At 29.7% G+C, this 27,488-nt stretch overlaps 2 protein-coding genes and 1 pseudogene across 2 annotated transcripts; 2 read left to right on the top strand and 1 right to left on the bottom strand.

Annotated features, from left to right (window-relative positions):
• Positions 1 to 1,371: 1,371 nt before the first annotated feature.
• LOC145191896 (thimet oligopeptidase-like) lies at positions 1,372 to 13,897 on the top strand. Its single transcript, XM_090089837.1, has 20 exons — positions 1,372 to 1,678; positions 3,251 to 3,390; positions 3,948 to 4,060; positions 4,503 to 4,634; positions 6,430 to 6,467; positions 6,779 to 6,894; positions 9,457 to 9,511; positions 9,704 to 9,751; positions 9,874 to 9,990; positions 10,093 to 10,234; positions 10,843 to 11,066; positions 11,169 to 11,243; positions 11,333 to 11,406; positions 11,688 to 11,791; positions 12,064 to 12,146; positions 12,382 to 12,426; positions 12,540 to 12,603; positions 12,763 to 12,830; positions 13,129 to 13,245; positions 13,589 to 13,897. The coding sequence occupies exons 1-20, from the start codon at positions 1,523 to 1,525 to the stop codon at positions 13,673 to 13,675; spliced, it is 1,998 nt and encodes a 665-aa protein (XP_089945963.1). The 5' UTR covers positions 1,372 to 1,522; the 3' UTR covers positions 13,676 to 13,897.
• A 1,657-nt stretch (positions 13,898 to 15,554) lies between these two features.
• On the bottom strand, positions 15,555 to 17,504 carry LOC149894706 (uncharacterized; annotated as a pseudogene).
• Positions 17,505 to 22,191: 4,687 nt separating this feature from the next.
• On the top strand, positions 22,192 to 23,918 carry LOC145192243 (DNA sliding clamp PCNA-like). Its single transcript, XM_080069447.2, has 2 exons — positions 22,192 to 22,951; positions 23,534 to 23,918. Exons 1-2 carry the CDS (start codon positions 22,298 to 22,300, stop codon positions 23,714 to 23,716), a joined length of 837 nt encoding a protein of 278 aa, XP_079925573.2. The 5' UTR covers positions 22,192 to 22,297; the 3' UTR covers positions 23,717 to 23,918.
• The last annotated feature ends 3,570 nt before the right edge of the window (positions 23,919 to 27,488 follow it).

The raw sequence follows: 27,488 nt of genomic DNA, 5'->3' as shown, positions 1-27,488 counted from the left end.
CAGAGAATCCATTTATCATTTGGAAAAGATTTTTTTTATCAATAACAAATTTATAAAGAATTGTATTCTACCAATCATTTTGATGTAACTTGAGATGAAAATTCATTTTGATATAACTTGAGATGACAGCATCTAGCTCGCTGGCTTGTTATCCAATTAAACGCGTGAGGGGCAGGTTATGAAAATAATAACGAACATCTCAAAGAGCTCCAAACACCCTATAAAAGTTGGTGCAAATTTTGCAAAAGGAACGTTAAGAATTCTTCTTATTTTATAACATTCCTGATCTTCGATTTTTTGAGTTAACCTACTCATATGGAGTTTTTAAAAAAAGTTTTTTTTCTGATTAAATAGAGAACGTTTTCATGCTCAATTTAACCATAAGTCTGCTAAAATAACCATAACATAGTTATAAAAATCATTCAACTTATATTGGTATATAACTAAATAGATTTTTAAAATTAAAAAAAACAAACAAACAATAGAAATATCATTGTTAAAGTATTTATTTAATTGTCTTGTTTATGACTTCCTTGTTTGGATGAATTTATTAACTTGCTGTTAATAAGCTTATTAAGCGAGGATATATATAGTAACCTGTTCATTCAGTTCAATAGAAATTTCAAGTTCACTTAATCAATTTTAAAATTACTTTTATTTTATATTTACTAAATTTGCTAAACTACCAAATACGACTTTTTTGAATGTAAATTTACCTCATGGACATGCGTGAAGCTTGTTCACTCGGTTTCACTTCACACATGTATGCTTAAATATACCCTAACTTACTATGTAAGCTTACAGATACTATATGAAAGTTAAGAAAATATGTCCAATCAAAGATCCCATATGCAATTAAAGATACTATTTTCAATATTTATACTGTTATGCAATTAAAGTAAAACAACACCTTTAGATATACATATTTGACTTAACACAAAATAGCTAAATTTGTCTTTTAGCCCTTTTTGGTTTACGGACACAACTTTTTAAAATTCAGGACGAATGGGAATAGCTTTAAATGATTTTAATGTTTAATTTACTCAAACAGCTGTTCTAGTAGCAGCAGTGTATTTATTATGAACTAGTTATTAACATGGGGAAGAATGATTGTATTAACTGCTTTCGATACAGAATTTTTATGTCAGTAGTATTGCAAAAGAAGAATTCTATATCATAACTTTGTTATAACTGTTAAAAGTTATCTTAGGCCAAAGTAAAACAACAAATTTGAGAAAATAGAGGAAAGGTTTTACAAATAGCAGGGTCCAAACAAGCACAATATAGACAATGCTTCTCATAGGTCGTGAAAAGAATTTATAAACAGTCAAACGCAGCGTCTCGAAGCGAGAGGAGTGTATTTTAAAATAGTAGAATGTTTTGAATTGACAAACGCTGAAGTCTATGCTTTCAAAGAACTTATTCGTTAAATAATTATTGTAAAATATATAAAAATTATATTTATATTTAACATACATATTTTAAATAGTTTGTTTTAATCCTATTAGCCGTGGGTAAAGGGATGGCTACTTTCAGGCAAGATATACAATTACGATGGAATCTATCAGTTGATGATATAAAAGTTAAAGTAAAAGAACTTATTGAGAAGACAAGAGCTGTTTATGATTACATTGGATCAATTTGTGCTGATGAAGTTACTCTCCAAAATGTGCTTATGGTAAATATGTAATACTGAATAAATACAGTATTTCTTGTAAATACTGTATTTCTTGAATACAATATTTAACCTTAAATTGTTGGTTGTTTTGTTTGTTTGTTTTTTGTTTGTTTTTTAAACTCTGAGTGTTGCAACTTATTATTTCTTTTCTTTTTCAAATCGATATATGATTTTAAAGAAATTCATGATAATTATTAGTTATAACATTTAAAAAAGATTTAGTATGTAAATTGGAACAAACTGTTACCAAAGCAATATTTGTTTAATTTATTTAGTATCAAAGTTTCTTTGCATTTCAGTAAAATATGGCCTGTATGTATTTCAATAATTAATTTTTAAATATGAATCTTTTTTTACTATAAGTAGTTAGAGCAAACTGTGCATCAATTTTACATAGTATATGTGATAAGAAGTTATTACATGTTGTCACAAGATGGTTAAAATTCTTTTATTAAGAAAGAACTCTTATCTTATTTTGAGAAAAATAAACATGATTACTCTAGTTGAATCTTATTTTCTTCTGGTTGTGGCTCTCAATAAATATAAGAATTTCCTTACTATGATATGCTGTTTTTCTTTGGTTACCTTTTTACTGAAAATTTGCTTTATGCTGACATTCTCTTTTTAAAGTAATAAAGTCTATAAAGTTTTATCTTTTCTTATTGTTAACAATTGTTTGTGAAAGTTTTTTCCACATTTTAGTATAGTTATTTAGTATATTCCTTCTATTGGCAAAAGATGTGAGCTCAAATTACATGCAAGAATTAAAATTAGTGTTTAAGGATGTAATAGGAGATCTAAGTATCTAAGGACCTAGAATGTTAAAGAATTTGCCATTTTAATTTTGATATTTAAATTGGTTATTCCATTAAATACTATGTAAGAATTTCAGCCAGACATTGAACAATCAAGTAGTTGCCTCAGTTTATCTGATTAAAAAAGATTTTTTGAGAACTATTTGGTATAGATTAATGTACTGATATTTTGAATACTATTCCATTTTTAATCAACTGAATAATGTGAATTAGCTTATAAGTGTCAGATAATTTGATTGATATTAGCATATTCAATTTAATTGATGTGGCTTATTAAATGAATATTTCAAAAATTAAATCTGTTGATTAGCTGCACCTAAACATTGAGCAACATACAACATTGCTTTTTTTTTACCTATGTTTATAAATTGATACATGATAGGTGATGAAAAGAAATGATCCAAACAATATTTTCGTGTTTCATTCTAATTTTTTCACCTGCTCCTTTTAATGGTAAAAAAAATGTTGTTTATTTATGTTAGAATACTACCTCAAAGTTATGAATAAGATTTAAATTTCATAAAATTACAATTAATTTAGTTTAAAACTTAATAGTATATTTTACTATAGTTTATAAGTTAGTCACTTTTGGTTCATAATAATTTTTTTCCTTGTTAGAACTGTTCTAGAGCTAATTACTGTTCTATTTTCATCATTAATTTTATCATCTTAAACTGAAATAAAAAATATAAATTAAATAAAAAATGAGCTTCTGTGATACCTATAGGAATATATAATTGTATTTATCTTTTTACAGACTTTAGCCTACAATGACTATAAGCACAGAGTTGAGAATAACATGCTGGACTTTCCTCAGCATGTTTCAACTGATAAAGAAATAAGAGCAGCAAGCACTGAAGCAGATAAATTACTATCTGAGTTCTCTGTAGAAATGAGGTAAATATTTCTGTTGAAGAATAAGTATAAAAAGTATTTCAGTTAACTTAAAGTATATGATTTAGTTTTATATTTAAAAGCTTGTTTTTTTCTGTCAATTTATTAAAGAAGATACAAGTAAACAGTTTGTAGTAAAATCTAAAGGTTCTTCTCAATCTGTAATATTTTTTAACTCAAAATTTGCTTGTTGGTAGATTAGTAAACCTTAAACAAACAAAAAAAAAACTGCTTCTTTCCTATAAACGAATCTATTCATATTCTATTTTTTGTACTCAAACATTTCACCCAAATGATTGCAAGTATATCCTCACAAATCATTAGTAACACTTTGATTAAAGGCATGCCTTGTTTCTTAGTAGCAGATAGTCGTATTATCTTAGCAACATTTCTTCTAATTATTTCTTAATAGCAAACCTTTTCGGATTAAAATGAAACCCAACCCAATTGTAATGAAAACTTTTTTCTTTAAATTTCTTTTTTCTAGGTACTGGATACAGATTTTTATTATGTGTGTCATGAAGGTTATAACTTATCTGATTAGGATTTTTAATTACTAGTATGCGCGAAGATGTTTTCAAGAACCTCATTGTTTTACAAAAGAAAAATTGTGAAATGAGTAAAGAAGCAGCAAGATATCTTGAAAGATTAATAAGAAATGGTCAACGAGATGGTAAGTATAATTTTTGAATTTTTTTAAAAAATCATTTAAAAATCTCATACATAAAAGTACAAGCTGAACAAGAATTGCTACAAAATTTAATTTCTGACTACAATAAAAAAAAAAAAAAAAAAAAAAAAAAGGAAAGAGTTAATAATTCCCATTACAGTTATTTTAAGAATGATTAAAAGTTGGTTTAAGCAAAAAAAATTAAAGTTATAAAATCTTTAGATATAATAATCCAAAAGGAAAGAAATTATGGATTTAGAATAAAGTTTTTTTTTTTTATGGGTAATCTGTTTTTAGTAGTTAAAAACCTTTTAGTTAAAAAGTTGTTAGCTTATTTGCTAATCATGTTTATTCTTGACTAAGCTAAGTAGAAATTATGAAATTGGTAGATAATATTGTGTCAATGCTTTGGTTATAAAAATGTTTTTGTTCTTTTTTGTTTTAGGACTTCATTTATCCAAGGATACTCAAGAAGAGGTTAAAAAAATTAAAAAAAGAATTAGTGATCTTTCCATTGAATTTAACAAAAATTGTAATGAAGAAAATACTGTTTTTGAATTCACTGAAGATGAACTGAGTAAGTACAATAAAATTTTTTAACATCATAAACTGAATTTTCCAAGTTTTTTTTTTTTTTTTTAATCATAAAAAGATAAAGTAAACATAAAAAGTTACTTGTGACACGTTTTTCAAAAATCTATGAAAATTTGCTAAGAAAATTTGTAAGTTTTTAAGGTTTTTTAAGTTGTTGTTTTTTCTCATAAAAATTTGTTGAAAAAATCTTTCAAGTTTCAAGCAAATGTTATAAAAAAAAAGACAGATCAAAATGTTTTTTTGTTTTTCTCAATGTGTTAAAACAAGAAAAGGTATGTAAAAGAGTTTTGCAATCAATTGCAGATAGTGGCACCAAAAAATGTTCCTCAGTTAAGTTACTTGAAAGAAAACTATCAGTATATTGTTGATAACAAAGAATTGTGTGCGAAAGAAGTTTAAAATGCTTTTAGGTCATAGTTGTTATACTTGAACATGCTGTAAAGTTGTTTCTAACAACTTTATGTTGTTAGGGACACTTTGAGATGTCTACAGAAGCCCTTTCTTAAGCCCCAAAACAATCCTACATTGTTTTGACCAATTCTGACCTCTTATCATTACTCCCACAGAAATCTACAGTAAGTCTTTCCTTCTTAAATGGGATGCCATAATTTAAAGCTGAAGACATCAAAAGTATTCTTACTCAAAATGTCAGTACCAGAGGTCATCTTTTTAAGTTTTCAGTCATGAATTCAATCAAAAAGTTCTCGATTTATTTAAGAAAGAAAAACCTGTAAAAAAGACCTGTAAAAAATTACTTTCATTTAAAATAGATCTTATCTCAAAAAATAACAATATTTATCATAAATCTATGTTGAGTTGAAGAAAAGAATTGAATTGTAAATGAATTTTCATTCTGTTTTTAAACAAGTAACACCTAAAAAATGAAATACTTCATTTTCATCTGTTAAATCAGGCAGCAACAGTCTTGACACTAGGTTTCAACTCTGGTGACTATGGACAGTCATGCAGTTTGTGGAGAATGACATCTTTGCCTTCATCTTTTCTCCTTATGATGGTGCGACAAGTTTCACAGATGTCTTGGAGAACTCTTGCATCACAAATGTCAAAGTTAATTTTATAAATTTGTGAAATTTGGCCTGCTTGAAATGCTGTCAACTGTCTGGAGCCTTTTATGAGATAAAGAATGCAAAACATGTTTCTATTTTCCTCCATGATCTCTGAAAACATTCAATAATTTAATGGTTTAATTTTAAAATAAAAATAACAATTTAGCAAAAAAAAAAATTGGTCTCAAAATATAGCCAAAAAAATAAGTGCAGAGATGGTTAAAAAAGTAAAAAATATGGCTGAAAAATATCAGTGAAAAAGAAGGCTGAATAAAACAGTCACAAAAACAATCAATAAATTTACTTCACTTAAGAGGCATCATTTTTTTAAGTCACTTTATGCTTTCTTTTTATGGAATCGAAATACTTTTTTTCGTTTCATGAGTGTATTAATTCTAACATACCCTGCAGAAACATTGGTTTTTTGATACTGTAAACTTGTTATTACTAGTATTATATTGACTTTTGGACATTTATAATATCAGTTTGTTTTTTTTTTTTGTTTTTTTTTTTGTTGTTGTTTTTGTTTAAAAAAGAGTAAAGGCTTGTCATAAATTTGACTACTTATTCTTATTTTTTTACTAACTGTTTCTAAATATGGGTTACATCAAAAAGTTCAAAAATGCTTAAAAGATTAACATACCACTTTAATGTTTCATCTATACAAAAATTTAACTTTAAATTATGATCAAAATTTTCCAATTTCTTTAGGTGGTTTGCCGCAAGACTTTTTGGATGGTCTGAAAAAGGTAGAAAAATATCAATTTTTTTCACCAATTTTTATTTCACACATTTTTTAACCACATTTTTTGGAGTTTTTGAATTTTAACTTTAGTTTATTAAATTAGTCTCTAAAATGGATTTGTGTGTGTGTGTAAGAATTTGAATTAAATAGGTATTATAGTTAGTAACCATTATTATATTATTTTAACTAGTTACCAATGAATAATGCATTTTAATGGTTAGGAAATAAATATTATTAGGTAAAACTTATACATAATTTATACATGATTAGTATAAATTTATGTTTTACTAAATGACCTGAACATTTTTTATGCAGACTGAAAGCGGAGATAAATTCTTAGTTTCACTTAAATATCCAGATTATTTCCCATGCATGAAAAATGCACGCAACCCAGATGTCAGAAAAGCTCTTGAAACTGCTTTTAATAGTCGGTAAGTTTATATAATGTGAAAGCTTTTATATTTATTTTTCTATTATATAATATATTTTACATACAGCAGTTAACCATCTATAAAAAAGTTTTTACTCAGATTAAAGTTTTTTTACTTTCATCTGATATCCTGCCATCTGCTTTTACTCCAACAACAAAAAAAAAAGTTGTTTATTCTTTTTACATAATAAAGTCTATAAGAACTTTAATAAAGTAGTATATGATCACTTTTTAAATTGTAAATTCAAATATTATCAAAAAACAAATATACAAGCTGTGTTGCCATTCATTAAACAATGAAAAGATAAAACTTACAGGATAAAATATAATTTACAGAATAAAAAATTTAAAAAAATGTAGTGAACTAATACAAATTGGTTTAAATTGATGTAATTTGTCCTATGTCTGTCAATATGTATTTGTGTTTTCAGCACGTTTTTGGATAAGTCATTAGATTTACTCTACTAAAATTACTTTACAAATCTTAAAATGAACTGTATGTTGTTTCAATGTGAATTAAAATGACACTAATGACATGACCAAAAACAATTGCTTTGAACATCTTGAATATCATGAGGATATTTAATTGCCTGATCTTCTACAAAATATATGATGAAAATTATCTTTTTTTAAAGAAAGCTAGTATTTAAAAATATTTTATAAAATAAAAAAAGTATTTTATTTAGAAATTAAAAAGAACATTAAACCGGTTAATTCTCCAACTATAATATACTCAGAAAAATAATAAAAAATCTCTAAAAAAATGCTCAGAAATATTCTTTAAAGTAGTTTTTCAACATTTTCTATAAGCAAATGTAGAATGTATATTTCTTATGACAAACTAAAGAAATTTTTCATCTTTTGTCATTGCATTAGTATTTACAAAATGAAGATGTTTCTAAAAAAATTTTTTGAACAGGATGTTTGAATCTAGTTTTAATACTACCTTTCTAGCTTTGTCTCAAATAACCAGCTTCCTAGTTAATTTTACAGTTTTTACTGAGGTTTTTTAATCACTAAGATAATTTTTGTTCACTATATAATAAGGGAACGGTATCAAGCAATGGGTTAAAAATAATAATACTGTTAACCGCTGCACTGATGTAATTTGTTATTTATTTTGGAATTAGCTGACTAAAGACTGTCTAGAATGATAATGATTTATGGGGGTTTTGAAATATTTTGAGAACCACTTAATTAATTTGGATCATTTTTTAATTATTTCAAAGCAGGTTCATCCCCAAATACAACAACATTTTCAGGAAACATCTTCAAGTTGATCACAATCTTTTCTCAATTTAAGGCAGACACCTTGTATGAGATTTTGGACAACAGTTTTAGTAAAATTTTTTGATGCTAGACCCTAAATTCGCCCGAATTGATTGATGTCTGCTGCAATTTTGCCCTTCGTGTAAGAAGAGCACATTTCATACTTGTCCCAAATTTTTCATTTGGATGAAGTTGTAGCACATTTTCTATATTCATGTTTTTTTGGAACAAAATCAATACCATTTTGTTGGTACCATTTGATTACACTTCTTGAGTAATGGCAAAATGCAAGATCAGGCTAGAAGATGGGATTATCATATTTTTAGATAAAAGATAAGTCACTTTTTGAAATATTTTTTCCTTTAAAATTTTGGAGTTCATGGTTCCATTCGTGAAAAATGACTGAGTATTGAAACCATATGAACAGATGGGTTGCCAAAGCATAACTTTCATGCCAAATTTTTTGGTTTTAATTGGTTTTACCAAAATGTCAGGCTTTGTTCCTTTTAGGATTGTGTAAAATTGCTGGCCTGAAAACTTCCAACAGTCAAGTTTACAGGAGTTTCATTATTCATTATAATGCACTTATGATTTCCTTAAAGCATTTTTGGGTTTTACTGAGTAGCTGTTATAATCTTCCAGGAAACCTCAGCTTCCTATATGTCTTGTAACCATATTTCTTTTTAACTCCTCGGATTGTCAACTTGGGAACACCAGTTTTTTTTCAATATCCTGAATGGAGTATTTTGGATTTATATTGATCCTCCTGATTGCTTTTTGATCAAGTTTTATACTTGACAGATCTCTTTCTTAGTTTCTCAACTCACTTTTCAATCTGCAAACTTCACTCCATAGTTTGATGATACGACTGGCAGTTTTCCTTTGATATGACTGACAGTTTTACTTTTTTGCTAGCGAATTAATTGAAACAGTTTATTTTTGGAGCTACTTGTCTAAAATAAATTTTCTCACATCTTGCAAATACATTTTTTTTGTATTGCAATCAACTTTTTTAAACTACCATTACATGGTTTAAAAGGGATGTAAATTTACTTTAAAACAATAAAAAGGTTACTAAAATCAATTAAGTGTTTATCGAAAAATTTTAAAAACCCTGTAGGTCATTATCATTCAAGACAGTCTTTATAAATATAATTTTAATGTTTAATCTAGTGCTGTCATTATAGCAGCATATGTAGCAATTGTCTAATTGAGTTTTATCAATAAAAATTTAATTTCTGATTACTATTAATTAATGGTTTAAACATATAATTCTTTGATTGTATAATTATAGTTGCATGAAAGAGAATACACCAATACTTGAAGAGCTTATAGAATTAAGAGACAAGGTCAGGATGTTTTGTTTTGTTTATTTTTTTTTTAAGTTTTTTAATATTTGATTAAATTTTTTTTTTTTTGTTTATACTGAGCAATTAATTAGCTAGTTATCTTCTACATTTAAAAAATTATTTTATAATAGTTTATAAATCCTTAAACTTTGAAGTTTTTTTGTTAATCATATTGTTGCTTGTTTTGTTTAGAAAGCTAAAATTCTTGGATTTGCAAACCATGCTTCTTATGTTACTGAGGTTCAGTTTAACACATATATATATAGGGCTTTTTATCTTGATAATTTTTTCTTGTGTCTTATCCACTAAACACCATTAGTTTTTATAATGTTAATGTCTTTATTAAACAACAATCAATATAGATGCGTATGTCAAAAACTGCTGACACTGTGATGAATTTCCTTAATGAACTTGCTGCAAAATTGGAGCCACTTGGTGCACAAGAAGTTGCTGAAATATTAAAACTCAAGGAAGAAGAGGCAATTTTTCAGTTATATCACCAATACAGTTCTTTGTTTTTTAAGGTTTATTTTTTTAGCAGCTTTTTGTCCAAATTGTAATTTTTTTACTTTGGTTTATAGTGTGCAAAGTATGGCTATACCTTTGACAACAAAATAAATTACTGGGACATGCGTTATTACATGAACATGATAGAAAAATCAAAGTATTCAATTGATCATGAAAAGTTAAAAGAGTATTTCCCTCTTAATGCTGTCATCACAGGCATGCTGTTAACTTGTTGATAAAATAAGCTTTTGATTCTCTAGCTTTTAAAAAAAACTTCAAAATAAATGTAGTATTGGAATAATTATTTATATATATGAAGACCACACTGGAAAAACGATCAAGCTACATTTTTATTGTTTTGAGTAAATTAGATTTTAAACTTCAAAACATCATAGCTCACACCATAGCTGACTTATATGTTAAGCTAAATACCTATGTAATTTGATCAGTTTTCTAGTTATATAGTCAATTATTATATAGTTAAACTGCAGCCAAATATAACAGGGGAAAAAACTCAAAAAAAGCAAAAATGTAGCTTATATATATATATATATATATATATATATATATATATATATGAAGACCACACTGGAAAAACGATCAAGCTACATTTTTGCTTTTTTTGGGGTTTTTGCCCCTGTTATATTCGGCTGCAGTTTAACTATATAACAATTGACTATATACAATTATAATACAATAAATAATTGACTATAAACAATTATTCCAATACTACATTTATTTTATATAAAAGCTTATTTTTCTTTTAGGTTCTGTTTTAATGTTTAAGAAAGCTTAAAAGAAAATTTCTCTAATAACTTTTTTAGGTGTGCTTGATATCTATCAAGAACTTCTTTCTGTTAAGTTTACCGAAATTACTGATGCCCAAACATGGCATAGCGACGTGTCATTGTATAGTGTTGATGATGCAATATCAAATAAAAGAATGGGTTATTTTTATTTGGATTTATTTCCACGAGAAGGAAAGTTTGGCCATGCAGCTTGTTTTAGTTTGCAGCCTGGTTGTCAAAAAGAAAATGGAGAAAGAATGGTTTGTTTTTTTAAAAATTGTTTATGTTGTAAAACAGTAAAATTTCTTAAAATTTTGAAGTTTAAATATTTAAGTTATTTACAAAACTGTTGTATTTTGTAGTTGTCTGTTTCTGCAATGGTGGCTAATTTCACAAAGCCTACAAATGATAAACCCTCATTGCTTGGTCACGAGGAAGTAAGTGATTTACTTTGTTTTCTCTTTTCATGGTGTCATCAAATCACGCAACAAATTTTTCTTTTTTTTTTTTTTTTTTTTTTTTCCAGGTGGAGACATTCTTCCATGAATTTGGACACGTGATGCATCAGATTTGTGCTGAAGCAGAGTTTGCATACTTCAGGTTTGTACTTATACAATATTAAATTGGCTGTTTGGTTTTATCATACATAATCTACTTATCTACAATTTGATATTTTCTGTTTCAACACTTTACACTTTAAGAACTTACTCACAATAAGTTGTCAGAGTTTAAATAAAAGTCACTATTGTGGTATCCTGTCTGTTCTCACAATATACTGTTAGCTAAGGAACAAGGAAATCTAAATCTCTGTTCACTTAAAATGGTTTTAAATTGTTTCAATAAGTATTTTAGCAAATTAAGCTTAAAATTTCTTATAATAGCGGAACCAGTGTTGAGCGTGATTTTGTGGAAGCTCCATCACAGATGCTTGAAAATTGGTGCTGGGAAGAGGCAGCTCTTAAGCGGATGTCAAAGCACTACAAAGGTGGTCATAAATTTTGCAATCTACTGTATAACTTTTGTACTTCAGTTTACTGTTTTGGTAATGATGGAGATCAGGCCTGGTTTTTATTTAATGAATTTCTGTAACAAGTGATGTTTTGTAAAGTGCAAATCTCTAATATTACATATTATAAATCTTACTAAATTTTCTTTAAAATTTCTACTAATTTTAAGTCTTTTGTAGTGTACAATTCTTTAAAGTTTATTGTCAATTGTTTTTGATTTTTGTTCATTACTTTCTGCATTGTTTTAAAGATGGTAGTGATTTACCAACAGATCTTATCAACACCTTAGTGAAATCACGCAACGCAAATGCAGGTTTATTTAACTTAAGACAGGTAAAAAATATTATGTATATAAGTAATTTTAAAATATATATACATGCATCTAATCTGTATATCTTTATTATTATATATCTAATCTGTATATCTTTATTCTTGGTCCTGGGGGTTTGAGATTAGTTGGGGAGAGTGGATTTCATTGTTATGTTATATTGTTAGATTAATAAATAGAAGTAATATAAATAGATAATTATGTATATTAATACAATATTGTTGTGTTTTTTTTTTACAGATTGCACTTGGAATTTTTGATCAATTTATTCACACACGACCATCTGTAAATTAATCCATAGTTTTTTTTTTCATTGAATTTGTTAAAAAACTTTTGAAGATTTCAGATTCATTTTGATATTCTCTGATTTTAAGTTAATAAACCTTTTTTACATTTAGGCAAATACAGCAGAAGTATTTGCAGGGGTGTCTGAAAAAGTACTCAAGATTCCTCAAACACCAGGTAGACACCAGGCCTGTTTTTGTTTGTTTTTAAAAGTTAAAACTCTTCCTTTGTTTTTGATAAAAAAAAATTTGTCATTTTTTCAATTTGTCACGCTCTTGAATTTCAATGTTTTTAATAATCTTTTTTTTTTTATCTTGTTGCTTTTTGTGATCTAAGGTACGAATATGAGTGCCTCTTTTGGACACTTGGCAGGGGGCTATGATGCTCAATATTATGGTTATATGGTAATAAATTGTTAATCCTTCACTTTGCTTTCAAAGGTTGCATATAACTTTCTTACAAATAAAATTCTTTCTGTCACATTAAAATAGTAACAAGTTAATGGGATTTAAATTATTGCTTTTTAAAAAGTTCTTCTAATAGTCCCTCTTTATTTACCACGTGTGCTTTTAATAGTCCCTCATTCCTTACCATGTGTACATCTAATAGTTCCTCACTTCTTACCACGTGTACATACAATAGTCCCCGATGTGTGCATATATATTTGGCAGTGTGTGTCACTTTTGATTTTTTACTCTTTAGTGGAGCGAGGTTTTTTCTATGGATATGTTTCATTCGCGCTTTAAAAAGGAAGGGATATTTAATCCTGAAGTTGGAATGGCGTATAGGGAATGCATTCTAAAGCCAGGCGGTTCTTTGGTGAGTAGAAAAGTACTAATAGTTGATTTTTCGTTGAGAAATAACTGATAACTGCATTAACTGAAATGAATTTAAAGTAATATGTTGTGATCTTTTAGTTGACTTGATTAACCAGAACTTTGTCTTCAGTAATTCTTTTGTTAGTTCACCTTCAGTTTTATACTTTTATAAAAATTTTTAAAAAGTTTTCTAAAAAATTTATTAATTGAAAAAACGATAACTGCATTTATACAATATGTGATTAAGTATATCTGATTATGACTTGTAATATGTTATGTTTTGAAGACGAAGATGGTGGTGATGATGGTTAATTACGTATTACAATAATGTTTTAAATTTGTAGGACGCAAGCGACATGTTGCGAAACTTTTTGGGTCGTGAGCCAAATCAAGAGGCATTCCTACTAAGTAAAGGTTTAACCTCAGCTTAATTGTGTCTTTACTTGAGGCTTTTTAACGTAAAAGTTGATTTATTTAAGATTATTATAAAAGTATTTGTATGAAATCAACTGATAATCGAGTGAAAGAGGATGATAACGCTGCTTTACTGTTAGGTTTTTTTTTTTTTGTTTCGATTTTTTTTTATTGTAAAATTTCACTCCCCCTAGAATGTTTTTAAAGATTTTAGAAATATATTTATAATTTCTCGGAAAGGAAGTCTTTTTTTTTAACCTTACTTTATTACTACTAAATTTATTGTTAAAGGAAAAAAAAAATTTTTTAACCAGAGAAATATATCAAATATAATTTGTATGAGGATCTATGTTTATTATTTGTATTTGCTTCATTTTTCATTTACAGCTCATCACGTAGCTTAATTTTGTTTTAAATTGATTTTTTTTATTAGCAAATAAAAGTATACAATATCTAATTATACTGGAACAAAATATATATGCTTAATTCGCATAGTAACTTAAGTCTCAGTTTATGGTGAAATTCTAAAAGTTATCGGCTGTATAATTTTGTGTGCTTACAGCAGGTACTGTCCAAAAGTTAGATCAATTTGGAAATTTTTATTAAAAATAACATGGCTAATAATAATGAGGATTCGGCAAAAACTGTTTTATCGAGTTTTATTTATCGTTATTATTATTGTCTTGAAAAATACTTTTGAGCACAGGAGGAGACTTATCACCTGGTGCCATAAGAATCTTTTTAAAACTTGAACTCGTATCTAAAACCCTATTCACAGTCTGTAAAACTCCCGTTCTTTCATGTACAGGGTGCGGCACCAAAACTGATCCCCATTTGTTGTTATTTTTTACGAAAATGAATTTAATTTTCCTGCGTTTTTTTTCGATGGCGGCTTTTTCAAACAGCTTTGAATCAACAATTATAAAAAAAATTTCCGGCCAAGCTTCGAGATGCAGTTAGAAAAAAAGAAAAAAGGCCCTGGATCATGGCCTACTGTAATTATACGGCCTGATTTGTTGCATTTTCCGGAAAAAATTAAGAGGCCAGTTTTCTTACGGCTAATGTTTATTTTATTAAAATGGTCGAGGAAAACTTAAGATTATCATCATGTTATTACATTATGCTATACAATATTTTTCGCTAACTGATTCGCTGTTTCAGTATATTCCGATAACATATGAAATACTGAAATAGGCTTTCAAATAGCTATGTATCAAAATGCTACTAAATTAAACTTACATTTTGCAAAGACTTCTTACAACTCTTATGAGGAAATAAAAACAAAGGTTTGTAATTTTATATGTATTAAGGATTTGAGAAAAAATCTTATTAGCACTAGCTATCAGTTCTTTGTCTTTTTTTAAACTCTTTTACTTGATCTTTTCTTACAGAACCTGTAGTTTCTTTTTGTAAATTATTATAAAAAATATTAATGACAATTCGAGATCCATATTTAATTCCCCATTCTGTGTGTTTCTCGCATGTAAAATCAACACTGCTATAATAAATCTTAAAAATTTGTTCTGCAAAACTTTTAATTGATAAAGAATAACTGCAATGTTTGATTAGAATAGGAGAAATAATATCTAGAATACTAAAAAGATGACAAATAAAATCAGACAAGGATTGACTTGGACATATAAGTCCACCTCTGGATAATATTTTCAGATATTCGACGTAATGTACGTAATGTTGTGATAAGAGCATGAGAAGTTTGTTTGGTTAAAGTAAAATATTCACATGTTGACCAAATTTCAATCCAATTTGCAATTTCTCTATAAAATGTGGGTTTTTTATCTCCTTTTACAGCAGCATTGCCGAGCTGATTGGATGTATTAAACATCTGCTTTGAATTAAGTGTGATAAATAACTTATGAAACAATGACAAAAATTGTGCTGCATCATTTCTTTCAGGAAAATAACTTAGTATCGCAGCTGTAGTTGTTTCATCAAGAATCGCTAATGCAAGGTTAACATCTTGTTTATTGTTTCCAGGATGAGTGACCTGATAATTGATTTTCCTCGCTTTTTTCAAGTTTCCATTTAATAATTGGTCTTTTTTATAAACTTTATGAAATAAATCCCAAGTAATAAAACCAGCTGGAACTTCAACTTTGTCTCTGAAGAAATCAAACGAAAAAGAAGGAAAAACAAATTTTTTTCCATTCAACAAGTTATTCCTAACATTTTTTATTAAATGGATTATATCATATAATAGATATGTTTTTAAAACTCCATTATAAGCTGGATGATAAATAAATAGTTTTCCATCTCCAGTATAAGATTTACGTAACTCTGAAAATGCATTAACGTTGGTAGAATGATTATCTGTAACAATAGCTCTTACTTTAAAACCTGATTGGTACAATGAGGTAATGCACTCATCAATTTCTTTTTTCAACCATGGTCCTGTTGTGCAAACTTCAGGTGATGATCTCACAACATAAGGAATAGCTTTTTGAAGCCCTACAATCATAAAAACAACAACACCTTTTTAAAGATTACTTTCTGAATCTTCACCAATATATTTCCCACTTTGATATTGGGCTGCTTTCTGCAGATACATTTCATCCACAAGAAGCACACAATCACTTGATACACAATCTTTTTGTAACAAAACTGTTATAGATTTATACGCATTTATATCACCACTTTGGATTTTTCTAAGTAAACTAAAAGATGGTAAAGGTAGTTGTTCTAACAATAACTTATAAGACTGTGCTGAAGTGTGACGTAAAATTAGTGCATAGCGTATAATGGATGCAGAATATGGAGGTCTGCCTTGAGGAGAATAGTATCTAATTTCATTTAACTCTGTCAAAATTGAATTCATATCATTGGCTTTATTTCTAATATAGACAGGAAAATTTTCTAACATACTACAGTTTGTTAATTTGCAATTATGACCACTACGAAACCATTCAGGTAAAGAAATATGATAGCCTTTATATGACAATGAAACATAAAGATCTTTATTTACAGTTATTGACTCAAAAACAATTGGTATGCCTGATTTTTCATCAAAACATAGTTTATAATAAACAACACTATCATGCATTTTTTTAAATGTAAAGCCTGGTGGAGAATGTTGTTCTGTCAAAGAATCAAGATTAATTATTTTATCAGCACTTTGAAAATCTTCAAACTCATCTTTTCCTAAATATCTCAAAGTTGGTTTTTTTCGGGGCAACTTTGGAACCCTTAGAGTTGATGATCCACTTATTTCATCAGTTTGAATAGTTGGAACTGGAAGAAGATTCCATTTTAAGGTGCATCTTTTTCCATAATTAATAAATTTGTCATCAAAATGATTAACACAAATAGCTGAATATTTTGATGGAACCCAATCTTTTCTATTAACAAAGTATATCCATCGTTTTCGCAAATCAGATTCTTCAAGAAAATGAAATGTTGACTTTTTTGGACCATTAGAGTAACCAGTTTTACAGTTTGTAACAACACATTTATTAACCATTTTATTACTAAAACGAATCAAAAAAGTGTAACAGTTATTTTTAAATATAAAGTTCACTTACATTTATTATTGGAATTATCTCCACTTAAACAACATCGCATAAAAAAGCAGTTCGACTATATACAGTAATAATAATAGACTGTCTGTGTGTCTATTTCATTATTCCACTCTCTAATGGAATATAATGAAACAGGCAATCAGTCAGAATACATTCACATATTATTCAGTTCAGAATACATTACATATTAAATGACTATAAAAGCATAAACCGATGCATGCAAACAAATATTTATATAGTAATTGTTAAAATATTATAATTCAATATTTTATTTAACACCTTTGTATAATATTCACTGGTAAATACATTGTTATTGTTGTTGTTGTTAATAGAACCTTTGATACATAGTTTAAAATTTAAAATAAGCCGTAAAAAAACTGGCCTCTTAATTTTTTCCGGAAAATGCAACAAATCAGGCCGTGTAATTACAGTAGGCCATGCCTGGATTTGTCAGCCCCCAAGTACCAATCCCAAAATTTGTTGGACTGTAGGTGTATCCAGAGCCACAGTTTTCTAGGTCCAGAAGTCAGGGAGCTTTACCAGGAAGAGGTGGATACAACTTAAAACGTAATAGAAACTTCAACAACAAAATCAGGTATATCAATAACAATCCACTAAATAACATCAGGAAAACAGCAAAAAAGCTCAAGGTTCATGAGACAACAGTAAGAAGAATTTTAAAACAGCTTGGGCCACACAACTATGTTCGTAGGAAGGTCCACCTCCTTTCAGAAGTCTCCAAACAGTCAAGACTAGCTCGTGGAAAGAAGATACTCTCCTGGATGAAGAAGCAAAAATCCAGTTTGAATTTTCTCAGATGAAAAACTTTGGACAGTTGACCAGCCTAGAAATACCCAAAATGACAGGTTTATTTCATTCAGTACTTCAGAGATGCATCATATTCCTAACACAAAGCATCCAGCATCAGCAATAATGTTTGGGGTTGTGAGCTCTTATGACAAACGATTGCCTTCTTACTGATTCCCTCAGGGTCTCAAAATTGGCTAGAATGAGTACCTGGAAGTTCTGAAAACTGTTGTGAAGCTATGGATTGATGTCAATTATTAAAATGTTGACTATGTATGGCAACAGGACTCAGCCCCTGGACACAAGGCCAAAAAAACGCAAGCCTGGTGTAAAGAGAACTTTAAGAATTTCTGGTCAACTTTAATGTGGCCCTCAAACTCACCCAACCTGACACCCTTGAACTATGGGATCTGGGGCTTTGTTGAGAGTAGGGCTTGTGCTAAGGCTCACCGCCACTTATACTTAGAAGAATCCTATGATTAAACTTAGATTTTAAAAAAATTATCAACAAAATGTTCAATTTTACATAACAAACTAATTTGTTAATTAAATAATTTATTCGTATCAATCAAACATCAATTTGTTGACAAAATTCGACTGATGGTAGAAATAGAGATTAGTATTCATTCCAATGGTACTAACGTTTTATTCAGGCATCTTACATAATCAATGAATGGGTCAAAATGTATTGGCAAAACGAAGGTTACCAAAAAATATTTTAAAATTTTTGTTGTCCCAGGAATCGCCCCTAAAACTCCATTTTTAAGTCAAATCTCCTTTATAGGTACACGCATTGCAAATGGAGTAGTAGTCATTATTAGTTTGTTTTCTGTTATTATTTTAATTTTAAAAAAATCTTTTTTTTTTCTCAATTTAGCTTTGTAATTATTTTTGCTGATTTTTTAATGTAATTTTCGCTACTGTATATTTTTAAAAGACCATATTTTGACGAGTGATAGATAATAGGCTGTACCAAAATTTTGAATCCACACCGGGCTCTAATGACCTTGCTACTCCACCATATTTTAGTTCTGGATTTTGACAAAATAATAATCTGTAAGGTTATGCTTTAAGTCTAACTTAATATTCGGTGAGGGTACAGTTTTGAGCGATACATTGCATATTTCGCATTAATAAGATAAAGTTTCTAGTAAATGTGTAAGTTCTTCTATACATATTTTTAAAAATTTTAGTTAAAAGATTTTTCTTTTAGTAAAGCTCCCAACACTGTTCACAAAAATGATCTTCCACCCAACCTTTCAGACCCAGAGAAAACCTCTGGAGGGGTGAAAAAATCATTTTCTTAAAATCAGACATTGGGGTCCGAGCTAGAAAAATGCATTTAAAGATTCAGCATAAAATTCACATTTAGACCCCTCTTCAAATCAATCAATATGACATTTTTGAAAATTTATTTTAATTTACAAATAATATTTTCAACCTAAATATCAATTTAAAGCATTAGTATTTCCACTATAACAAAAAAACACTAAGAAAACAATGAAATGTTTTTTACAAAGTGATTTTGCTCTAAGAATACATTAAAGCTAGTCTTTATTTTTATTTAAATTGACTTCCATGGTTTAAGGGTAGCATGTGGAATTTGTGAAGCTTGTCGATATACCTTTAAAAAACATGAAGAGGGTCAAAGCCATACTTCCTTAATTAATTGATTTCAACTCAATCAGTGTCAAAACACTTACAAAATCAACATCCTGTGATTGCTCTATTGCACGACTATTGGGAAAAGCAAAACCTGACCTACAGGAAAACTTTACCACCAGACCAGACAAACCTCCCAAGTCACAAAGTATTACAGAGAAAAGATGTGTGAAGTGCTTTTCTGTTGTTGGACGAGGTATTTTTCATATCTGCACAAAATACAGCCAGCATAAGAACTTGTTAGAAGTCTCAACAAAAAAACAGAGTTGCAGCTGAGAATGTTGCAATGTCAGTTATAGCTTCATCTACTGCATCTCGTCATGGAACTGTCAGACTTAAAAAAAACTCAAGAAGGCTCTCCATTTTCTATCACAGGTAAAAGATATCACTGTACAAGTCTGATTGTATTGTAGTTTTATTGACTTGTTAGTTTCTATGTTATTTGGGCTCATTCAAATATTTGAATAAAGAAAAAATGTTAATTTCCATCTATTCGAAACAAAAAAGGACAACAAGTTAATGATAGATGATATTTTTCTGAATCCAATATCAGGTTCAGCTAAATCCAGAAGTCTCTTCACAGGAAAAGAATGTCTTACAGCTAAGGATTTTGCTAAAATTCAAATGAATGCTGGCCTTTCTAATGTGGGAATAAACAAATTAGCAACTACTCTAAATGGTGTGTCACAGACTGGCATTGTGGAGATAAATTTTGCAGCAAATTTCCACTCTTTTGAAAAACAACTTTCAGAAGAGTTTACATCCACTGACATATCTTCTGGAAAAGGGTCTATTTCGTCCAGGGTTGTTGCTCATTGCACAAATGTCAAATCTCTCCTTGAGCAAACCATCCTAAAGAGAGGCATTTCACAAAACCATTTTGTAAAGCTAGGGATTGACGTCGGAGGTGGTTTTCTCAAAGTTAATTTGGGCGTTATAGACCTGGAGGACCTTTCTCAATTGCACAAAAGAAGGTTTTTGACTGAACAAAACTCAAAAGATTCCAGTGTAAAACGACAACAGCTACTTGCTGTGTGTGAAGAACTCCGAGAAACATATGATAATGTCAGGCTGATCTTTGACTTGATAAAAGTAAAGAATATACACTTCTTCTTGTCCTGTGACTTGAAACTTGCTAACATCATTTTTGGGATTCAATCACATACAAGTTTGCACCCATGCATCTGGTGTGATATTGAAGCCAAGGACATGGTAAACTGTGGATCTCCCAGAACCCTTAGGTAAATCAGGAAAGACTTTAAAGGTTTCATCTCCTCTGGTGGAGAGGGAAAATTAGCAAAGAACTCTAAAAACACCATTCATTCTCCACTTATTGGCTCACCAGATGATACTCTAATATTAGATCAAATATCCCCTCATCGAACTGCATCTATTGCTAAGGGTAATAAACCATCTCCTAAAATCACTCAAACAGGCATGGCCAAATGCTGACAAGTAGTTAGTTGAACTTAACATCCAGATCATACCCTACCATGGAGGTCCGTTGGCAGGACCTGAATGCAGAAAGTTATTGAAAAGCATTGATTTGCTCCAAAAACTTGCAGAAAGTGAATCTGCATTTAGAGTGTTTAGCTATGTTGATACTTTCCGAAAGTTCAATGCTGTTGTTGAGTCTTGTTTTGGCAATGATTTGGAGCACATTCAGAAAAAGTTCAAAGTTTCCAAGAATCATATGTTGCTCTCACAGCAGTTTCAATTATACCCAAAGTCCATGCAGTTTTCTATCACATCTGACATTTCATCAACCGGCAAAAGTGCTCTCTAAGAATCTTTAGCGAACAACCAACAGAGGCTCTGCGCCATGAATTTAAGCACCACTAGCAAAGATTTAAACGTTCTTCTGGTCATCCTCAATACATAGTGAATTTGATCAACTGCCTTGTAGACCTGAACAGTAAACACATGTGAAGATCAAAAGAATATCTACTATTTGCGCTTTTTCAGCTTTTTAGAGTAAAGAAGAATGGTTACTTTGTAAAAAATGTAATTTATTTTTATTTTCTCATTATGCATATTTAACATGATATTTGCCAAAATACGTAATTTGAAATCATAACCCCCTTTTCATAACTAGATTGAGCAATCTTAAGGTTTGCGTATATCAACAATATTAGCTTAATCTTTAGATGCATTTTTCAAGCTCGGACCCCAATGCCTGATTTTGGGGAAATTATTCTTTTAATCCTCCAGGCATGTACTATCACCCCTTCAGAGGTTTTTTCTGGGTCAGAAAGGTTGAGTGGAAGGTCATTTTTTAAAACCGTATCAAAATAATAGCAATAAAATGCTGTTAAAAACAACTTCTTTGACGATTGCCACAATAAAACGAGTAATTTATTAACTCTAATACTCTTATTGGTAAATTTTTTAACTTACCATTAAGAGTATTAGAGTTAGGTGGTTTTTAAAGTTTTGGTAAAAAAAGATGCTAAGAAATTAAAGGATACTTAAGGTAGTTTAGTAGTAGATCTGGGACATCAGGTTGAAATCATTGTGAGGCGATTGCGCGCGCGGGAAATTTTGTCTCTACTGGTTTTACAAAAGGAGCGGAAACTACCATATCCACTCGTATTTTTTCTAAATAACCAGCTCACTGAGTACACTCTTGCAATCAAGATGTTTGAAGCAAAACTAACTGATGGTGCACCATTAAAAAAACTGATTGAATCAATGAAAGACCTTTTTGCAGAAGTAAACTTTGTTTGTTCTGCTTCTGGTATAAGTTGTCAAGCAATGGATACCAGCCATGTTTGTCTATCATCAGTTTTACTTAGAGCAGACGCCTTTGATCCTTATAGATGCGATAGAAATATAACTTTGGGTCTTAATTGTGTCACTATGTCAAAAATTTTAAAATGTGCAGGCAATGATGAATCAATTACCTTAAGAGCTGAAAACAATGCAGACTCTGTTATATTTATATTTGAGAAACCAAATCAAGAAAGAGTTTCTAAATTTGAAATGAAGCTTATGGATATAGATAGTGAACATCTTGGAATACCAGATCAAGATTACGATGCTATAATTAGAATGCCATCACAAGAACTTTCAAGGATCTGCCGTGATTTAAGTCAGTTTGGAGATACTGTTACTATTGCATGCACTAAAGATGGTGTGCGCTTCTCATGCTCTGGAGAATTAGGAAATGGTAGTATCACTCTTAGACAGAGTTCATCTGTTGACTCAAAAGAAGATGAAGAAGTGTCAATTGAATTAAATGAAGCTGTGACTCAGACCTATGCTATGCGTTTTCTTATCATGTTTACAAAAGTGAGACTTTATTTTGTTTCATGTTACATTAAAAATTTCCAACTCTTCTAAAATGAAGTATGTTAAACCAGGACTTAAATAGGACCTGCTTTAACGTACTTAATCTTTAAGTAACTTTTGTTGTGTTACTTTTAATTTGCGTTACTTGTATATATACTCTTTTTTTATATTACTGTTATTTGTTAAATTTGTTATTCAACTCATTAAAGTTTTAGCTAAAAATCAAATGAGTTGAATAATAAATTTAACAAATTGTTATTCAGCTCATATTAAAAGAAAAGCTAAAAAAAAACTAGTTCTCAACAAATCTTTAGATGTTCTACTGAATTTCAGTAAACTTTGGGGATTCTATAGGAGACTTTTAAAACAACACTTTTTTTATCTAGGAGATGGTTAAGAAAAGTAACAAATCCAATTTGCTTATAAACCCAAAATATCAGTAGCAATTTTAGCTGTATTTGGGAAGCTTAAAATATCCCCACAGACTAATTCAAAGTAAATGCATATGTAAAAACATAGTTATAAGAAATTAAGAAAAATTTTAATTTCAGTTGATAATTTATTCTAAATATTTATCTTTAGGCAGCATCTTTATCTAAGACAGTAGCTCTCTCTATATGTCATGATGTTCCTTTGGTAACAGAATATAAAATTGGGGATTGTGGCCACATAAGATTCTTTTTGGCACCCAAAATTGATGATGAAGAGCAAGATAACATGGAAGAGAACCAGGTTGAACAAACCAATGACAATGAAGAAGATTAACAGTTTAGGGCAGCATAGTAATAGTGTAATCTACTTCAAGTATTGATGCTAAAAAAAATTTGCATCATAATAAAGTTTTGAAGTTAGTAACAGTGCTAATCAGATATCTTACAGTAATTAGGCATAATCAGATTATCTAATTAATGTAAGAAGGTAATTGAAGTTTCAATTTCTCTTATTGCTGATAAATATTTTAAAGAAAGTTTGTTTTGTTTTTTTTTTGTTTTTTTTTTTTTGTTTGTTTATTTTTTTTTATGTTTCTTAATGTTCAGATTATTTTATAAAAGAAGTAATAAGCTTTCACAAAAAAAAAAAAAAAGATAAGGAATGAGCCTAAGTCTGAAAATGTAAAGCACAAGTTTGCCAAAAGGCATACCATTAAGACCAGAGCCTAAAAAATGATATCTTCTCACTTTAGGACACCATTGAGTTTCAATAAAAAAAAGTTATTCTACTGACAACCTGATTCTTTCACTTACTGAAAGAAATGTTATATTCCTGAAAAACTTCCTTAGATTGGTTTTCTGTTTTTTTTTTTTTTTTTTTCTTCCTCCTCTTAAGAAATTCCTTTAACACCCTGAACTTTCCTAGATGACTGGAAAATGTCTATGCTTTACATGATTAGATATCTGTGCAAATCGTAGTTATTTAATGCTTTACAAAGAAACTACTTTAAAGAGTAAAACCTCTACTATTATGAATTGATTTTTGGTTTAGCTTTACTAGTGCTGTCTATGTAATTCAATACTTAAAGTGACATTAAAGAACTAAAAAAAAAACTCCCTGACTTATTTTTCTTTTACGGAAAATGAAAGGTTTTCGCATTTTTTTAATCCCCACACTTAACGTTTCCCATTCAAGTTGCAAATATTTAATGAGGGTCCATAGTTTCGCAAATAATTTTCGATATGTTGAATCCTTTCTATCACATACCGTCACGTCCAATAAGAATACACTATTGATACGTAGAATGTCTATTTCATATGTACTGTTATAATAAGTAGAAACTTGTTTTTAACAAGTAACACTTTTTTTTCTAATGTAGTGTTAAATAAGCAAGCAAAAATTCGTTATAAAAAGCATTTGTTATAACGAACGACTGTAATCCGTGAGTATCTATGTTAATACGCAATTTTAACTGTATTGAATCAAAAATCAACAGACAGCGGTATACGTCGTTTTTTCCGCTCGCGAAATCTTCCTCTGATGCCCAAGTCCATCTATAACTTATTTCATAGACTTGTTTTAAGGTCTTTTTGGCGTATAAACTAATTTGATGTCGGCAATTCTAATGATAACACTGTTTTTAGATATGTAGCATCTGGGTATCATCATTGAGCCATAATGTGTACAAAAATATATATTAAACATAAAAAAATATACATTAAACACGCACACAAAAAAAAAAACACTAAAATATGAGTAAATAGACAATTACATAACAACTATTCTGAACTACATACGTTAATTGAAGATTAAATCCAATTAACGTTAAATCAATTAATAACGTTAAATAAATGAACTACATACGTTAATTGAAGATTAAATCCAATTAAATTAAATCCAATTAAATAAGTTTATTGAGTATACTGTAAACGTGAATCATTTATAATTCTCATTAATTTCGTTCTATTGGGTTGGGGAATATATTCGTAGCGTTTTTATCAAAGACTTTTATTTAAGGGAAATCTTTACTTATAATAATAAATTAATCGATTATGTATTCGCCATCGCTGTTTACGACCTCCTCCCACCTCTCGACCAATTTGTCGATGCCTTTCCGCCAAAAATCGCCCGGTCTAGTATCGAAGAAGTTATTGACCCAGTTTTTAAGTTCCTCTTCATTATCGAAGGTAACGCTCCTCATATGGTTCGACAGAGATCGGAAAAGATGGTAATCTGTGGGTGCAAGATCCGGAGAATACGGCGGATGCTGAAGGACCTCCCATTCGAGCTCTTGGAGTGTGGCTTTGACGACTTGTGCAACATGGGGTCTGGCGTTGTCGTGAAGGAGTATGGTTTAGTCTTGTCGATGAGGTCTTTTCAGTTGAATAGCTTCATTTACGCGGCGTAGCTGGGCTATGTAGAGCTCCTTGGTGATCGTGACATTCCTATCGAGCATTTCCCAGTGCACCATGCCCTCCCAGTCCCACCAAACACATATCATGATCTTCTTTGGATGAAGGTCACGCTTGACTCTGGGCTTTGGCGTATCTCCTGGTGCCACCCATTCCTTCCTTTGCTTCATATTAATGTATAGACACCATTTCTCATCTCCCGTGACAATTCGATACAAAAAGCGCTGTTTATGACCACGTGTTGCTCGATGGCGGGCGAGATGTTGAGAAGCAATTTGAAGGCGATTTTCTTTGTTTACTTCGCTCAACTCGTGAGGTACCCAGGCTCCCAATTTTTTAGCAAATCCCATTGAATGAAGATGGTTGAGAATCGTTTTATGATCACAGTTCATTTTTTCGGCCAATTCACTACTTGTTTGGTGACCGTACTCCTTTAAAAGTGCTTTGAGACGCTCTTCGTCGAAGTCAGAAGGTCTCCCGCTGCGAGGTAGGTCGTCGACGTCAAAATCGCCATTTTTAAACTATGCAAACTATTTTCGTGCAGTGGACTCACCTATGACACCGTCTCCGTATACCTTGCAAATGTCCCAGGTTGCTTCAGCAGCCTTTTGGCCTCGATGAAAAGCGAAGAGAAGTAGGTTTCGAAAATGTTGTTTTTTACCTCCTGGATATTCCATTTTTAAGCCTTAAAAGTAACAAAAAATTAAATTATTCCAAAAGACGATTAGAACAGTTTTGTAGAGCAGAAAGAGCTCTATCGAATGAATATTTACACTTTGTCAAACAGAAACAAATCGTTGTAAAATAAAATAAAATATAAAAACGCTACGAATATATTCCCCAACCCAATATAATAAAAAAACCGGTCTTATGTTTTTATTTTAAAGTGTTTACAACCCTATCTAGAGAATCTTCCGGAGGATGATGTAGCTGTCATAAAGCGCTAAGAACAGAATGTGAAGATCACAAAAGACGCTTCAAAAGATCTTCATCTGTTTATGGTCAAGAGCATTTTCGTGTAAATGATTCACGGAACTTCTTAAAATTTTTAATTAGTGCTTCCTGTGCCTCTTTAACCGTCATTCCAATCGACAATACCATCCGAAGCATTGAGACATACGGATACCACACTTGAAGATTTATATACAACTTTTTTGTAGCTTTTATGCAATACTTTTTAAACTTTGTTGAATCAAATAAAACCCAAGATGATAATTTACAAATGATTTCATAAAACATTTTGACGAGAGTTAGATCCAATTTAAGAATATTGGCTGTCTGTTCTGCATTGTGAAAAGTTCTTCGAGCATTGTTATAATTGTTAGATGTTCCAAAGCCACCGGACTTAGACAGTTTAATATCTTCATGTGATCGCCCATTTCTTTACTCGTGAATTTGAACTTATTTTAAGAAGATATTCGATTATCCATACAAAATTTTGAAAATTGAAATATTTGTTGAAAGCACTTTCCCAATGTCAAAAATTAAAAAACGCTTTTTTTTATTGTTTTAAATAACGATTGTTCATAAGCCGCAATCAAAAAGGGTGTAAGGGTGGGTTGGTAGGGAACTTCAATATTACCTAATACATGTGAACAATTAAAATAAAAAAAAAAAAAAAAAAAAAAAAAAAACTATATAGAGAACATTCCTTCATAGCACTAATCTGCTAAGAGTTTCAGAATATTTTTGCA

This window comes from Hydra viridissima, unplaced genomic scaffold (assembly GCF_058129835.1).
Source record: "Hydra viridissima isolate aposymbiotic clone 2 unplaced genomic scaffold, HvirCarnegie_v1 scaffold_1, whole genome shotgun sequence".
Taxonomy (NCBI): Eukaryota; Metazoa; Cnidaria; class Hydrozoa; order Anthoathecata; family Hydridae; genus Hydra; species Hydra viridissima.
This window is presented reverse-complemented; position numbering and strand designations above follow the sequence as displayed.